This window comes from Poecilia reticulata, linkage group LG13 (assembly GCF_000633615.1).
Source record: "Poecilia reticulata strain Guanapo linkage group LG13, Guppy_female_1.0+MT, whole genome shotgun sequence".
NCBI classification, from domain to species: Eukaryota; Metazoa; Chordata; class Actinopteri; order Cyprinodontiformes; family Poeciliidae; genus Poecilia; species Poecilia reticulata.
The window spans coordinates 7,761,563-7,778,302 of NC_024343.1; the positions used below are offsets into that span (position 1 = coordinate 7,761,563).

The 16,740-nt window shown below is 37.8% G+C and overlaps 1 protein-coding gene across 1 annotated transcript in view; it reads left to right on the forward strand.

The window, feature by feature from the left end:
* bcas3 (BCAS3 microtubule associated cell migration factor) overlaps positions 1-13,723 on the forward strand; it is a 386,180-nt gene extending 372,457 nt beyond the window's left edge. The window contains exon 25 of the mRNA XM_008425245.2: positions 12,596-13,723. Within this exon, the coding sequence (XP_008423467.1) occupies positions 12,596-12,744 (149 nt within the window). The 3' untranslated portion in view covers positions 12,745-13,723. The remainder of the gene's footprint in view (positions 1-12,595) is intronic.
* The last annotated feature ends 3,017 nt before the right edge of the window (positions 13,724-16,740 follow it).

The following is a 16,740-nucleotide window of genomic DNA, read 5'->3' on the forward strand; positions in this document are numbered from 1 at the left end:
TGGGTTTGCTTTCATATTTTGCTGCTCTGGTTTCACACTTCCCTCCATGAAAAGCATCTCAGAGATCTGTRAGTATGTGTGTATGTTGTAGTGAGAATCCAGGACAGATAAATATAGTTCAGTCCTACATTATTTATTGATCTATTTGTGTGTTTTTTTTGTGTTTTTTTTTACCAGAAATATTGCTTGTGATAGGTGATTTWAAGCCTTCTCAGTATTCAGTGGAAATTCAGTGGCCTGTTTTTGACTGGTTTGCTTGCGCCCTTAGCATTTGCCTACACTGCCAGTGCCACAGTCCGGGCCTGGTAGCAGTTCCTTATAGAATCAGTTACTGCTAGTTAAATATGACCAACTCTTTAGACTAGATCTRTTTTGCTTTTGTTTTTTTGGCTCATCTTATTATTTGTTACAATAAATTGTCCTAATTTGTTGCATATCTCCAAGGTCTTGTGCGTTACACAGCCGTCCTTCTAACCAGGTTAACTACAGAAGTGAACCTGGCTGGACTTCAGGGCATGTGTCAGACTTGTTTCTATGTCCTTCTTCCAAACACAGTGTGCAGCTTGGCTTGGCATATTGTTGTGGGTCGGATCTGTTATGTGATGTGATGAGGAGCGGCAGTCTCCTGACGCTGTTCTGTCCATCAGTTTTCTCAGTGGACACTAACACCAGCAACCTTTTTCAGCTTAGACCAGCCCTCCTGTCCAAAGCTACTGACAGGCTTTTCCCAACATGCCTGTCAGATGACATCCAGCTGTGTGTGTGTGTGTGTGTGTGTGTGTGTGTGTGCGTGCGTGTGTGTGTGCGTGTGTGTGTGTGTTTGTGCATGTATACATGTGTGTGACTGGTTGTTTTTTTCATTAAATGCTTACACAAGAGGAACTCTTTGAATGTGAATACTGTTGATGTCCATGATTTGAAAAAGCTTGTGTTAGCTTTATGAGTTTTATTTTTCCTAAAAACAGCAGAAACAAAAGTCTTCCCAAACTCATTTACCCTAAAGATGGATGACAGGTGGGTGGCAAAAAACATTAGAGGGCAAATTATCATGCATTGGAACAGTGGTAAAACAGGGCTTTAGTTTACTGATTGTTAAAATCAGGATAAATGTGGCTCACACTATGTGAAAGTATGGCCAAATATGGTTTTGTAACTTTACATCACAGAACAAAATTCAAGAGGAAAACCTGTGTTTGGATCCAGAAATAACTTATGCCGATAATCTATTTATCAAAGTAGCTACTAAGATTATATAGCAAAAAAGAAATGCAACTAAAGCAATAATTTTTAAAGAGCATTTCAAATCATCATGAAGGCAGAAGTACAGTGAACAGTTCAGAGTGTTATAGAATAGAAACAGCCTTTATTGTTCCCTGCAGGGGAAATTCAGGTGCAACATCAACAAMCAGAAAGGTTCACACAATCAAACAGTGTTAAAAACAATACATAAAATCAAGATTAATAATAATAATAATATACTATACAAGACAACAACACAATATACTGTGCGGTTATTAGAAATAGTAATAACCGACTCACAATCCAAGGCATGTGCAGCTGAGTCGGGTCACTATTCAAAAATGTACATAATGTGCATATGTATTTAACATTAAAATAAAAAAGATACAGACTATCTGCAATTCAGTATATTAGTGCACATCTGTAATCACAACAGAATTATTATTTAAAAATGAGTAGGAACAGTAGATGATTGTCCAAATGCCAGCATGTATGTTAACACGTATTGATTTTGTTGGCACCAGTAATGGTTATGATGTTTAACAGCTGCTGGGRTATACTTATTTTATTGGATGCAAAACTAAGAAGAAGTAGTATGTGTATGTGGGTGGATGGGTGAATAAGAAACATATTGCAATGCCACTTAAGAACCAAGGTTAGGTCAAAAAGGTGCTTAAAAAATGTAGACTGTTCATCATTTTAATTTAAAGGTCTGCACATGTTTTTMATTTTTATGGAGTTGGTTGACCTTTACAGCCCAAGTGGAAATTTGTCTCYTTATGCTTCTAACCCTGTTGGACTTCTGGTGATGGTTGCTGCACTCAGAGGTGTCAGTAATGACTTTTCAGAGAACCACTACCATTAGTAACAGAACTCATTTACTGGGCAGAAAAACAGACAATCAGAATAGTAAGATTATAGGTTATATTAACTCTGTGTTTGCCACAGGCATTTATATTATTACCATTAGTTGTCACCAGATGTTCTTATCTGCACTTATGCCTTTATTAACTTTAGTATGTTTGTGTAATCTAGTTAGTTACATGTATTATCTTGTCCATGTAACATGTTTTTCTCCCATATTCTTTGTTTCCACAACCAGTTGATGGAGCAGTTTGCTGTTGCTCTCTCTKAGCTCTTGCCTAAGAGCAGCAGTTGGCTAATAAAAGCAGCTCCAAACATGTCCAGTGGAGAGGCGGCTGCCAGTCTACTCCCAGCAAGTATCCAGTCAAAGTCTCAATCACCACTAGTTTTTCATTAGAGACCTAATTCAAAGCGGCCCACATAGAGTGTCAGGAGTGTCCCAGCCTGTTGTTTTCACCCTTTATAACACACTTTAATGAGGAGCTGCTGGGAAAGCTGTGGTCAGCTGAGTGTATGGAACTGGTAAGGCTTAGAATAAATGGTCTGAGAAGATGAGGAGAAAGTCCCTGCTCAGGGGCCTGAAGTGTTCCCATCAATCACTTATTTTCTTTTTCACTTGTTCCTTAATCACAGAACCTGTTGACTATCATGATTCATGGCATTAGCTGCTGGCCTGTGAAGTTCAAGCAGTAGGCCGTCCATCATGCATTCTCAGTGGGAAGCTTGTCCATATACGGCTCAACAGTGCTGCTGTCTTGCTTGTCATACTTTAAAGTGCTGTGATTGGTCTTAGGACATGTAGACTGATGGAACATCATTTAGGTGCTAGCATAGTAGCCTTACCAGTGCCTTTAAGCCTCGTTTACAATGAGACCGCTGTCTGGAAAGTGGCGGTATTTTTGGATGTTAAGGTAAAGTTCCACCATTAGACAAGACTGGCAACCGCTAAGTCACCTTGAATCATCCCAGAGACACTATGGCTCTGTGTTTTCATGCACTTTGATTCCTAACCTCCACTCCTAATTTTGAAAACGGTAAGATTTAAAATGGCAGCAACTCCACCSACACCAGTTTGAACCAACAACGAGGTTAGTTTACTGCTACATGTGGTACTGAATTATAAGATGAAGAAAAATCAGGAAAATGTAGCCTGGCAGTTCTGTACCAGCAAATCTAACGACATTTTCACCAACTACGTCTAACAGCGTCCTGAACCAGGGACGGCAGAAGGTGAAGACTTTCCTCACATCAAAAGTGTTCTGACTAAAGCTCAAAGTCTTTTGAAATTCAAAGCAGTAATATGATGTCAACACATATAAGAGTTATAGACTGTGTGATAAGAGACAAAGCATTAAAAAGTTCAGAAGTCAGTATACTGTGCAATTGTATGGAAAAATAAAAATTCCAGTACCCTACATCTCAATTTTTTAAGTATCTTGTAATGATGCCTTTCAATATCCTGTAGGTCTGCCAGCATCTGTCATACTTGCTGATATACAGTTTACAGAATGTGTGTGTTGGGGTTGGGGGTTTTCTGTGTCCTTTACACAGAAGGGTGTGTTAAGCCTGGCTTTTCACAGTCCATCAGGATGATCTCCGGTAGATATTAATGAGCTTTTCCTCTAATGTGGACTCAGTCGTCCAACTGGACAGCTTTCTAAGGATTGTGCGAAGCAAGAGCTCACATAATAACCTTGATATGTTTAGAACATCCATAATATAGATAATACTTGAGAAAGGCTTTATTTGTATAGTTGGTTTGAGKGAGCTTTGTATATGAAATATTATTATTATTAAAATGTAAAATATTTTGTGAACATTTGATCATATTAAAGTGGACTAACTAGGCAGTTAGATGACTCTCAGTCTGTATGTTGCAATTGGCTGCACTGTTTTGGTTGCAAAAGTGAAGTTTTGCAAAGTGTACATGCTTCAAATATTTACAAAGAAGTGTCTCTTCAGCTAAAAGTATTTGGCAATGCTTAGAGGGGGATGAAGGGGATGTAACCGAGTGTCAAAGATGTTCTGGCATGTGGAAAATTTGGTTTCCCTCTTAGTGCTTTAAGATATCCTTTTCATATGATTGCCAAAATTCATGCTGAAGCTTTAGAAAAATCCAGTCTTTATTTTAAAAAAATTTAAATCCTTGAGGTGGTACAATCTCAAAGCACGAAATTATTTCTTACAAAACCTCCAGTGGCCTAACTGTCGGCACATCTACTAAGTTTCTACAAAATACATGCAACTGAAGTATTCTGTTTACTTTATACTATACTTTTGCATATTTCTTTTAAATTCTAAGCAATAAACCATGACTGTTTCTCTGTGGTGCAAATATGATGCGACACAGASGCCCATTCCTCTTAGGGTGTGTCCAAATTCAGGTGCTGCATCCATTGAAGGCCGCATCTGAAGGCCAGCTATGTCACAGCAACTCAATGAAGTCCGTCTGATTTGAAGGCTTCTCCAAAGGCAGCCTTTTCCTACCCGAACTCAAAGAATGTGTCTGGTGTGTCTTTCTCAGCATCCCAAGATTCGTTGTGGATTAAACGGGGAATGTCAGTTCTTCTAAACAGTGGTGGATGAGATTTAAGCATAGGGATATTAAAATTAGCTGTTCAAAAACTTAAATCTTATGAYGATTACATTGTTTGGTTTTTATCATATATAGACATGTTTAGTATCGTTTTTGGCCACAAAATTTTTCATGATTTGTTTTGTTAATGTTATTTGTTAATGTTAATAATTAAAAATGGATAAATTAGATTTTAAAAAAGCTCAGCAGGATTTTGAGTTYCATTTTGCCTTGTTTTGTGTCATCTTTGCTGCTATGAGACAGGACATACAGAGTTGAGTGAATCCGTCTCTCTTTAAAGATATCTCCCCTCTTCTTCCTCATATCGTGTCTTTATAAAACCTTCAAAACAAAAACGGAAGATTTGGGATGTATYTTACTTTTGACAGAGTGAGAGAATTACWTATAAATAATTGTCTTTACCACCTGTGTAAACTTTGCTGGTGAATGTTATAACACGTAATATAAGTTTTATAATGTATCTTACATTGTTTCATTTCTAATGTAGGATCTTGTGTCAGATAATCTAAGTCAATGTTAGAGAACAATTTTTTTTAGATTTACGGAATCTCAATTATCCTTCATAGCGGGGCTGAACCCGGTATTACACCAAGCACTGTAGCTAATATTAGCTGGTATCTCGCCGGTGGACATAAATACAGTMAAGTAATATTCCAGTCACAGAATATACACAATAATATGTCCATCTTACTTGTGAAATGTTGTCTGTGGAGCCCTCACATTAATAGTCCATCGATCCGAACAACAATATCCCTCAGTGCTCAGGCATCTTCTGCTGTTTTGATTGAGCAAAGTAGGAGGGTATACCGCTCCAAGATGGCCGACGTATTTCTTGCGCCGGAGCAGCCAATGCAGGATCTACTCTTATATTATGTCTATGTATCCACCTACCGACMTGAGAATCAGGTCATCTGCAGGTCATTTAGGACCATGTTCTCCACAAACATGCTGTGCGCGGACGGAGAAGGGTCACCATTGTCTGGCCACGCCCCAGCCCAGTCGCTGAAGGCTTTCCTCGGAGACCGGAGTCGGACTGTTTTGTTGACATTCTTTATGTCAACAAAGTGGCTTTAGATATTCATCCGGGGTGCTTCGACTAGGTTTACCAAGGGACCAGCCCYTATACATTTAAAGCCGGGGGCGGGGGAAGAGAGACAGAGACTGTGGCGGCAGCGTGTCGGTTGGTCTGTGTTACCCAGAAAGCAGTTGGGCACAATAGYGCAACACCAACACCATGAGTGAAACAGCCTACTATATAAAGTACTCGGGGACCACTTTTTTATTATTACACATCCACATTTGTAGAGTACGGAACAAATCGCGTCCCGTATAGGTTCAATACAGGACGGGTGGCAACCCAAACTGTAGCGTCTWTTTATGCCCCTTATAATGCGGTGCGCCTCATATATGAAAAAAGTTTTAAAATAGGCCATTCATTGAAGGTGCGCCTAAAAATCCGGTGTGCCTTATAGTGCGGAAAATACGGGTATTAGCACATATCAGTGTTCAAAGCATGTGAAAAAGCAGTGGCTCATAGTCTGAAAATTAAGGTATTTTTTAATGTAAGCTTTTTTACTAACATTTTATAGTATTAGTAGTTTTTTTGAAGTTACCAAATGTAAGATGCACCAAATGATTTTATTATTCCCAGGTAAAATACTGTAACTTGATTCAAAAAATATATATATGAAATAATATATGTATATATAAATATGTCCTAATCACCTGGAGATTTTAAGTTGAGAAAATTCAGATATAGCCCAACAGATGTTTGCTTCTGAATCTTTTTAGATTAGCAGTTATGTGTATGAGCTTCACTGGGGTGTTGGACTTGGACGAGAGAACACTAATCAGAGGAAGCTGGAGCCAACGATGGGATTAAAGTCATAACACAAAAACAATCAGCTGGGATAAGTAGAATAATATCACCATGGGTTACCACCCCTACCCAACTTCCTGTTAGACATAGGAAGGATAGAATGAAGCTGCCTTGCACACTTTAGAGTGAGAACTTTGTTGCACGTCAACACGACAGAATGCTCACCATCGTTTTATAAAGTGCTTTCTGTGTGGGTTTTTATTTTGAGACTGATGAAGAATTTAAATGTTGCTTTGAAGATTGAAAGAGGAAATAAATGTTTTGGTTCTGTTAGCATCCTTMAACTCTCAGATGATTATTAGTATGAATAAAGTTTTCTGTGATGTTGGGGTAGGGTGATAACTGCTTCATAGTCTTATCCAACCCCACTGGGAATTCCTGACCTTACCTTCAGGAAGCATTGASCTCACAAATTATAATRGTCTCAGTGTTGGGGTTAAACAGTATCTGACCCTGTCAGTGTATATTATAAAGCTCTGCTAACATCATCATGTCCATCTCTGCATTGATACAATATGCATAGTGTTAAAATGAACCATTTTACTTTGACTATACTGGAACACTGACATGTACAGAACCGGGAATTCTGGTCCACCTCAGAAATCAGACTTTTCTTACCCACAACTGCACAGTTTGTTTTAGTTTGCATTCGAGGGATGATTTAGCCTGTGTGTTTGTRTGAAAATGAAAGTGTGTATACTGGCGCCTGTGTGTTTGTGTGAGAGAGTAAGAGGATTAAGATCTGTTCACAGCCGAAGCATTTCGGACCATCCCCTCTGTTCTTATTGACTGGTGTGGAATGAACTTGTTGCTGTATACATCTCAAATTGTGTAAAAATTGTCGCCAAAAAGTACAAAAATGTTTATCTAACTCAACAAAGCAGAGAGCTTTCACTGTCTCTCCTCCAGGTGTCATAGCCTGACCTGAATAGCCTGCCTAATATCAACCTCTGCATCTTGTATTTACTTGTATTTTCTTCTTCAGTGTGGCAGGCAGCTGCAGCACATAATGGCTTCTCTGAACATATAGAAAGAGTGAAAGGATTTGTCTATGCACAGGAAGACTCGCGGGGATACAACGAGTCTTCCTGTTTCTGTGTCTTAAAGGAGATGAAATGTACTGTCGTTGTTTATATTACAGTTAGAACTCCCCATCTTAGATTCTTCTATTAGCTTTCATGTTTCTAGTGTGTTGTGTTTTGGCATTTTTCAGGATAAGCCTCTCAAACAGAAGCACAAAATATTTGTCGGCTCAAAACCATCCAATCTCTTTTAAATCCCATATCAACTGAACCTGACAGTAGTTTCCATACCTACCCTGGTCTCTCCAGATCAGCATTATCTACGCATCACATCACACAAAACCACGTAGTAAATAACCTTATTGCTTTACCTTGCAACATGAGTCCCAGAGGAAAATATCCCCAACATGGGAGCACTCTGGGATTGTGTTGGGGGCGTGAGAGGTTAAGACTTGTTGAATAGCTGGTAGGCGTCACACAATGAAGTGGATTAGGCAGCACTAGAAAGGGCCTTTGGGGCTTTGCTGGGGCGTTCAGCAGCTTACAGCACCTACAATAACAATGACACATTGAACAGCAAAGCAGCTCCAGCTGGGGTTGGCGAAAAGGCAAGCTGGGAGGGTAAGTGGTGGCAGTCATGGTTAGTGGTGGGAGAAGAAGAAAACCTGGGTTGGTTGCGTACAGTTAACTGGGCTTTTTATTTATTCTGTGTAGAAATTAAAGTCAATTCAGTTTGTAAAACACAAAAAAACAATGGACCATTCCAAGTCTCAGTTTTCCTCAAGGACCCTCAGGAGAGAGGCGGCACAGAGCTGCAGAGGTGAGGCTCACTCTAAACACTTATTTCTGCTTTGTTGTTGCCATCACGGAAAAAAAGGCTAATATTACAGATGCCCTATATTCCTACAGTTACAGTTATGGGAAAAATAAATTATACCCTTTTTCTATTCTAGGGTTTCACATATCAAGACAATAAAAATTTAGCAAGCCAATGTTGTACTGCATGATTGTTTTTTTAAGGCAGGAAGCTGTTTCCTTGCAGTTTCTATGAGTGTTACGCTGTCTAATGCCAGTGGGAATTTGCTGGAATATTCACTCCTGTCTTAAATACTTTGAACTTCYTAAACGTTCTTTCTAGAGAACAACCAGCTTCAGTCATTTGAACGGAAGCCAGAATGATAGCCGCTGWTTGCAGCTGTTGTCTCTCTAAAGTCCCTGCTGATGTATTTCCATGCTAACAGCACCTGTATGTTCCAGAGCAGCAAACTGCCAACGTTTCTTCTTTTACAGATAATTTGTCAAWCAACTCCATTGATTAGCAGCTCTTGACTGGTCCGTTCCTTTCTAAATCTGTAGGATGAACTTAGTCTTATTTTGTTTTGGTTATGTATGATAAATAATCACAGCAATCAGTTGTGTTTTGGTACTCTGCAACCCTGAAAATTAGGTTTAACCTTTATAGATCATTTATATTACTAGACTTTGAATACAGTTACATGTTTGTCCATTGTGGTTTATAAGAAATCATATTGCTCTAAAAACAGAACATTTATTMATCGTAAAACTATCAGCTATTAGCTTTTTCAACCATTAGTTTGCTTTTGCCTGGTAAGGCTTAATATTAAGTGAAACAAAGCTGTTGAACGGCCAGCGTTCCCCTCTGCCTGGGATTACTTCAACGTAACTGCCCTGTGTAGTATTGGGGGAATTAGAGCAGTGGGGGTGGGAGAGCTGGCAGCAGGCAGGGATAACACCACAGCATGGCACATGGTGCCTGAGCTGGGATAATAATACTGCAGTTGAAAATAGGGTTTCTGAGCCCAAGTGAGAAACTCCCACTTCCTGTGTACCCGGCATGGCAGAAACACTGTCCACATTAGCTCTCAACATAAGCAGGAAATATTAAATCCATGCTGTGGTTTGATGTTATTAAAGTAACTTTAAAAAGACTTTCAGCCATTTAGTACTCTTCTTTTTTCCATTTCTGGGTGAGAGAATCTTAGTGATTTTGTGTTGCAGTATCAACAAGCAGTATCTGTTGTCTTATGTTAATTTTAATAAATTGTTAACATAACAGACTGAGACGCTGAAGGTTTGGTTCTCCTGTTATCAATACTAACAGTTTTTCATAATCAGAATTCYTTTTATTGTCTTTGCACACCAAAGAAAAAAATAACTCCCGAAGGCAAGTCAAATTGAATAAAATAATAAATAAGTATATCTCAATAAATATAAAAATATAGTAGAAACACACAACAACTGAGATGTTAAGGAAAAATAAATAAATGTGATCAGATTTTAGATTAATTAGTTGTGTTCAGGGTAACAACAGCKTGGATAAAAACAGTTTTTCAGTCTGCTTGTTCTTGACTTTATTGCCCTGAAGCCCCACCCTGAGGGCAGGAGTTTGAAGAGGTGGTGGTCGGGATGTGAGGGGTCCTTGATGATGCTGCGGGCTCTCCAGAGATCTGGCCTCTAGACATAAAACAAAACAAACCCTGTATGCTTAAAGACTATTCTTTATCAATCAGTCTCATGCCAGTGTCATATGTATGTTAGGTCATGTGAGTGCTAAAGCAACACAAATGCTCTGCATTTATTGGTACCTAAGGTAAATTTGTTGTTTAAAACTGTGGTTGCTAGGGCAACCAAGCCAAATTTTAACATGACTAAATTATAATTTACATGAAACTGCCATACTACTGATATTTGTAAGGGGCCAGTTGCAGTAGAATGTATTAAACTTAAAATATTTTAACTTTGTCTGCATTAGATCAGTACTTTTTTAAATTAAATATGTTTTAAAAATTCATACTGATGCAGTTTGGCAGCATATAAATAAAAACTGATGTGATTTGACTGATGAAATAATAAGCACATAAGTGTTATCTTGAAATTCTATTTCTGTGGCCCTCCAGAGGCTTGAGGGCCACATAAATTGATATGGTGGGCCGGTTTTGACCTGCGGACCTCGAGTTTGACACATGTGAGCTACAGGGCTGCGTGGCTCAACTCATTTATAAACAGCTCATAATTAGAGTATTGCATACATATTTGCAGCTTTCCTCAGTGTTATGCCATTACTATTGATGCTCTTAATTATTAGTGAACCTTCTCATCACTTTCATGCTCAGAGGACATTTTCTCCAAGTTAATTTTCGTYAGTGGTCTTGATGTGGGCCTGAAGATCCAGATGCATTCAATGGTTTTGTTCTGTTAACTTGAGTTAAAGTGCCGAGGAAAAAAGCCCACGTGTTCTGATCTCACGGCCATTAGTGATCACATCGTCCTCCTGATTTATAGATGACGGTTCTACTGGGTCTCGGATGCGAGCTGGTGTGTGTGACTGTGTTGCAACAGCCAGTGTGAGCCGAGCAGCCGGCAGCACAAGGAGATTAAACACAGATGGACGTCACAATGCACTGCATGCATCACAGTCTAAATACTGCACCTCCATTAGCTGCACGGCATTTCGTCCACACACTGACTGGTATGGTTGACAGTTTGTAATAACTAACTAATTCCTGATGGTCAGATCTTGACCAGAGCTGCTTGGACAATCCACAGTGGTGTTTATGATAACAATGTACGCTACAGAGAGAAAATCTACAACATCTTTAAGATGAAAAATCTGGAAACTTGTTGCAGCAGTCATTTCTCTCTGCTGCACCTCTGTCCAATGAGCTCGTTTTCTTTGTGGTTCTTATGTAGCTTTTTGCATCTCTAATACAACATGTGAAAAGCTGACAGACTTTTACTCTGTTGATTCATCTCCTACCTATGGTGAAGAAGGAGCTGAAGCGAAAGGAAATACTCTGGATAAACCAGCCGGTCGGTCATGGGTTTTATGGATTAACACAGAAATAAACAGATTATAAGTGGCTGAGTGGCTTACCATAATGTTAGCTGACCTCTAATTGATTGACTTATTCAATGATTTGTTGATTGATTGATTGTAATGAGAGATTTCTTTAGCTGGGAAAAATTAAAGAAATAATCCAAGTATTATTTTTCTGAATTCACCAATTTTAATAACTATTATAGTTTTAAACTAATAGTCCAGTTTTCTAAACTTGTATGCATTTTAAAACTGACTGAAATAACAGATTAAATTCAACATTATTAATAAGTGAAATATGTTTAAAACTTCCATTAATTAAATAATTTTCTTAATTGTTGTGGGACATTGTTTATCAAGCAATTAAAAATATAAATGTTATCTTCTTGCAATATATTGATGACACTAAAGTTTAAAAATCCAAGCATATTTAAGTAAATCAAGCGTATCATCCTGGTTCCAGATCAAACTGGCCTAAAGGCCTCATGTATTTTCTGTCTTATCAATTATTAAGACCCACATCCATCATTGTTTTGATAAACATTTTATTTTCCTTGGTAAAATATGGTAGTGATTTTATTATGTTTTCCAGACTGACTGTTAGCTACCAAGGCTAACATTAGCATCTGATTTAGAACTTTTATAAAGTGACATGATGTCCCTTTATTTTATGCTGACAGATAGATAATCTGTGAAAATATCGATCTCCTCCACCTCTTCCATGCTACTGTTGCTGTCTGAAGAAGTGCACCATTCTTGAGCAAAAACAAGCAATCAGAGCCAGGAGGAGGGTCTTAGTGCTGTCAATCAAAGTCACATACTCGCTGCTAAATGTGCTAATGGTGGAGAAACRATTTACTGTTACAGAAAAACCGTTCATCGACTGTCATCGGTGGCCATGCTAACTAGCCTTAGCTAACAGCACAGCCTGTCATAAGTAGCACCACATGAAGTTGTGATTGACAGCGCTAAGACCCGCCTCTTGGCTCTGATTGGTTGTTTCTAGAAGGCAGAGGAGCTCCATTTTTTATTCACAGATTTTCTGTCTCATACTGTCTGTTTCAACAGATAAGAAAAATAATATTTTTTATAAAATGTATGTACTATAGCTTTAATTCATGCTGCTGACAGCAGGTTTCTGTTTGTGTCTCGTGCAGAGCTGCAGAGGGAGGGCAGTATCGAGACTCTCAGCAACAGCTCAGGCTCCACCAGCGGTAGCATCCCACGCAACTTCGAAGGATACCGCTCCCCTCTGCCCACCAACGAGAGCCAGCCACTCAGCCTCTTCCCCACCAACTTCCCCTGAAGCTTCGGCCCACTGCTCAACACAAGTTCCACAGCAGTGTGAATCAGATGTGTGCTTGCTGTAGTCTGCTGTCCCACAGCTGGTGGGACATGAGAGAGACCCCAGCTGGATCAATATTCTSGTCAATATTGGTCAATATTCTAAACTCACATTCTGCTGTTTGGTGAAGCTTTAGCTGATTGTTTTCTTTTAATTAGTTAGTTCTAATGCCATGGTGTCCACTGAGCGTCCTCCATGTGTGTTGCTGATTTTTTACGGAGCGCCTATTGTGTGTCTGGGCCATAAGAAAAGGAGAAGAAAAAGAATGTTCTCCAGGCAGTGATGTGTGGCTCCTCCCCACCTCTCTCTCTCTCTCTCTCTCTCTCTCTCTCTCTCTCTCTCTCTCTCTCTCTGTGCGTGCGTGCGTTTTTAGATATGTGTGGCTGCTTTCATGGGCCCTTGCTAAATGTTTGTGATTGAAATTACTCCCTTCWTGCCTTTGATTTTCATGTAATTACATTTGACAAAAGATGCAGTAATGAGATGACACTATTACTACATTGCAGAAGTAATTTAGATGTTTACAGTATAATTGAAATATGTTTCTGAATTTATCTAGATGGATTCCCTCYRCTGCACTCAGCCGTTCCATGTAGAACATTCTGGTTTTGCACGCTGAACTAAATTTTTTGTAGTTTGTTTTACATATTTTGACCAAAATCTTGAAAAACCTGTAGATGTTTGAAACAATGCATTTTTCTCCTGATAGTTTTTTGTTTAGCATAGAGGAACATGATTTATTTGTTACCTGTAATTGTTTTTTAATCAATGTAAAGTAATTGGATGATTTACAAACTGATAATATTGTGCATGACAGTGATCAGGTGGACTGAAGTCCATGGATCTAAAAACTGGAGAGCAAACATTTGTTGTTGATAATAATCTAACTTTGCTTCCCAGCATTCATTCATTAAAAGCTTAATAAAAGTAGAGGACATTTTTTCTATGTTTATGTGGATTTCTCCAAATGTGTTGTTTCCATTTTAACCACAGCAGTGACCATCAGCACACAGTGCAACAGGTAACTAGTACCATATTTTTAACAGACCATAAAGTGTTGTTAAAGGGCCTTTTTACTGCCAGTGCTGGCTCTTTGTTCTGGAAGAACCAAAAAAAGAGGCTCTGTTTGTTTATTTTAATCAGCTCAGTTTGAAATCCCAGAATTCCTTTGTTCAAACTTTAACAGAATATAACACTGAACTCAAACTTGRAGGCAGATGTAGGTGAAAGCTAACAGACTCCTGAAATTAAAAAGTCACATTGAATTGAATSCTCCATCCTCAGTGGAAGGATGGAGGATCCGAAAGAGTCTCTTTTCAATAAAAACTGAACYTGTGTTCATCTGAAAATGGTAATTTCCAGTCCGGTTTGAAGAGAGAGGAGATGGTGTGAGATTGTTTTCCTGCTGCTGTTTAGACTCCCATGATCAGCAAGAAGAAAACACAACTTTGAAGTCAGAAGTCAGTTTAATGAGACACTCTTACAACTGGTAGCAGTATAAATACATAGGATTTCACTGTTTACATTAAAGCCATGTTTCCCAATATACTGCATCTGTTAAATATTTGTCCTTCATGTAATTACTTTTAACAAGTATAAGTGATTGTACCTTGAAAGCATGGTATATTTTCCAAGATTACCAAAGTGTGTGTTTTAGCACAACTCTTAAATTCTAGTGATTGAGCATAACGTGAAACCCCTAAATAAACAGAACCAGGTCCTGACAGTTAGCCCACTGAAGACCAAACACACACGGCATCAGTCAGAACAGGGCTGACTGCAGCAAGAGCCTCTACAAAATCTCCACACACTTGGTAAAATTATAAGATTTAAATGGTAAAAATTTTGACATCATTTTCAAACCTTCTCCACATTTAGTGACATTTCTCCAATTTAATAAAGCAACAATCTTGTTTGTAGAAGGGAAAATATGGAAAAGAGGTGGAATAATCTAATTGTAATTTTCCATAGCCTAGAAGAAATGTTTTAAATAACCAACTTCATGTTTGTTTGTGACATTGGATTTATGATACTGAAAAATAAAATCCCTCCTCATCGTCAGCTGTCTAGTAAAAACGGAAATGTTTGGGCTTAAAACGGACTTGCATTTTGATATACTTTAATTTAATCTGCTTTGAAAATAATTCTGGTTATTTGAAGAATAACTGCAGACACACCATGTTCTACAGTGGCCATGATGTTCTGTTCATACCGTGTTGTGGGCTAAACATACCTTTTGGAAATGTGACACAAAGCTTCTTTTTTTTTTTTTTTTTTGGCCTCTGACCAAAACATTTTTTTTTTTTTTTTTTTGGCCTCTGACCAAAACATGAAAATTAACTTTCTGTGACCTGCCAGGCTACCCGGCTTGGACATTTTCTGAGCAAAGAATTGACAGGTATTTAAAAAACAAGTAATCAGTCAGATAAATACATATAGTGCAGTTCTACTATTTTAAAGACAAAAAATTATGTATAATCCAACAAATAATCTATCAGATAGATAGATAGATAGATAGATAGATAGATAGATAGATAGATAGATAGATAGATAGATAGATAGATAGATAGATAGATAGATAGATAGATAGATAGATGTGTGTGTTAGACCAGGATGAAGTGCTTCCAGTGTTTACTGTATTTTCTTTAGCTCCAAAGGGAATAAAATGCTCAGCAGATAGAAAATAAACATTAGAACAATGAGATTTGTGTAAAACAAAGAAGTCTGACCTAATTGTGTTCATGTGTGTCTGGTTTGTTTTTGGTTAAAAAATGTYCGTTCTTCATTYGGTGAAGTTATGAAGTTACTCACAGTAGTTACAGGAACCAGACATTTTACTCAAGTTACAGTGGTGACATTTCATRATAACACCACTCAAGAAAAAGTTCWAAGTACAGTGAAGGAAAGCTACTGTAAGTATTTTTTGTCCAAAAAGTAACTCAAGTAAATTTAACTGAGAAAATATAACTACTTACTATCCACCTCTGATAAAATAAAATAATGTAAAGGGATGATGAAAAAATTATCAGTTTTTAGTTATCTTTATTTAAAATTTTAAAAAAGCCATGTCAAAAATTCTTTATAAAATATGTGAAAAAATACAAAATTACAATAATAAAACCATTCTTGAAACTGTAGCAAATGTTACTGTTATTTACATTTTTTGTTTAGAATGAACTCCAACTCCTTGAGGAGAGATGGCCTCCTTGCAATCACCCTAATCTTATGTTTACCTGTTGCCAAGGATGCCAAAAATGAATTAACAAACACACTTTATCAGTTTAAAGCTTTGGACATTTATGCTTGTAGTTTTTTTTTTCTGTTTTATATTTAGCTGTTATGTTTTTTGTTTTTGTTTTTTTTTTTCATATCAAAGATGGAAATTGGGAGTTATTGATCAAKGTGTTCTTTGAGATCAAGTCATTTAACATGATTTGGTCAAAAGAAATACAATGTAAAACTATTACGTTGTAATAGTTTTATCTGCAACTTCACATAAACTGGGAATATCTCAGGATGGCTAAATGATTTTTTTCAAGCAGTTGTGAATGAAAGAAGCAGACGTTAATGTGACAGAGTGTGGCATGTGCTTTAATCTCCATAATATGTTAGCTTGACCTCTRAATTTATTGTTTACATTATGTCATGGTGCTCAACATCAGACAATATCTGCCAAAATCATCTGAACCAATGCACACAACATAAGACTGCTGCAAGGCCAAATGTTTTACTCCTTCAGTCTGTAAATATTCTCCACCAAACTGGATAAATACATCATCACACACAGATTTGTGGTGAATTGCAGCAACATAAACAGTGATTCTTGAGAATAGGGACAAAATGGGTTTTAATTTTTCCAACAAAAATTTTATTTCTCAACCTGATGTATGCAAATATGACAAATAATGTTTTGGAAATGTAAAGATGCTAAGGTGCAGGCTCCCAGTGGCAACATTT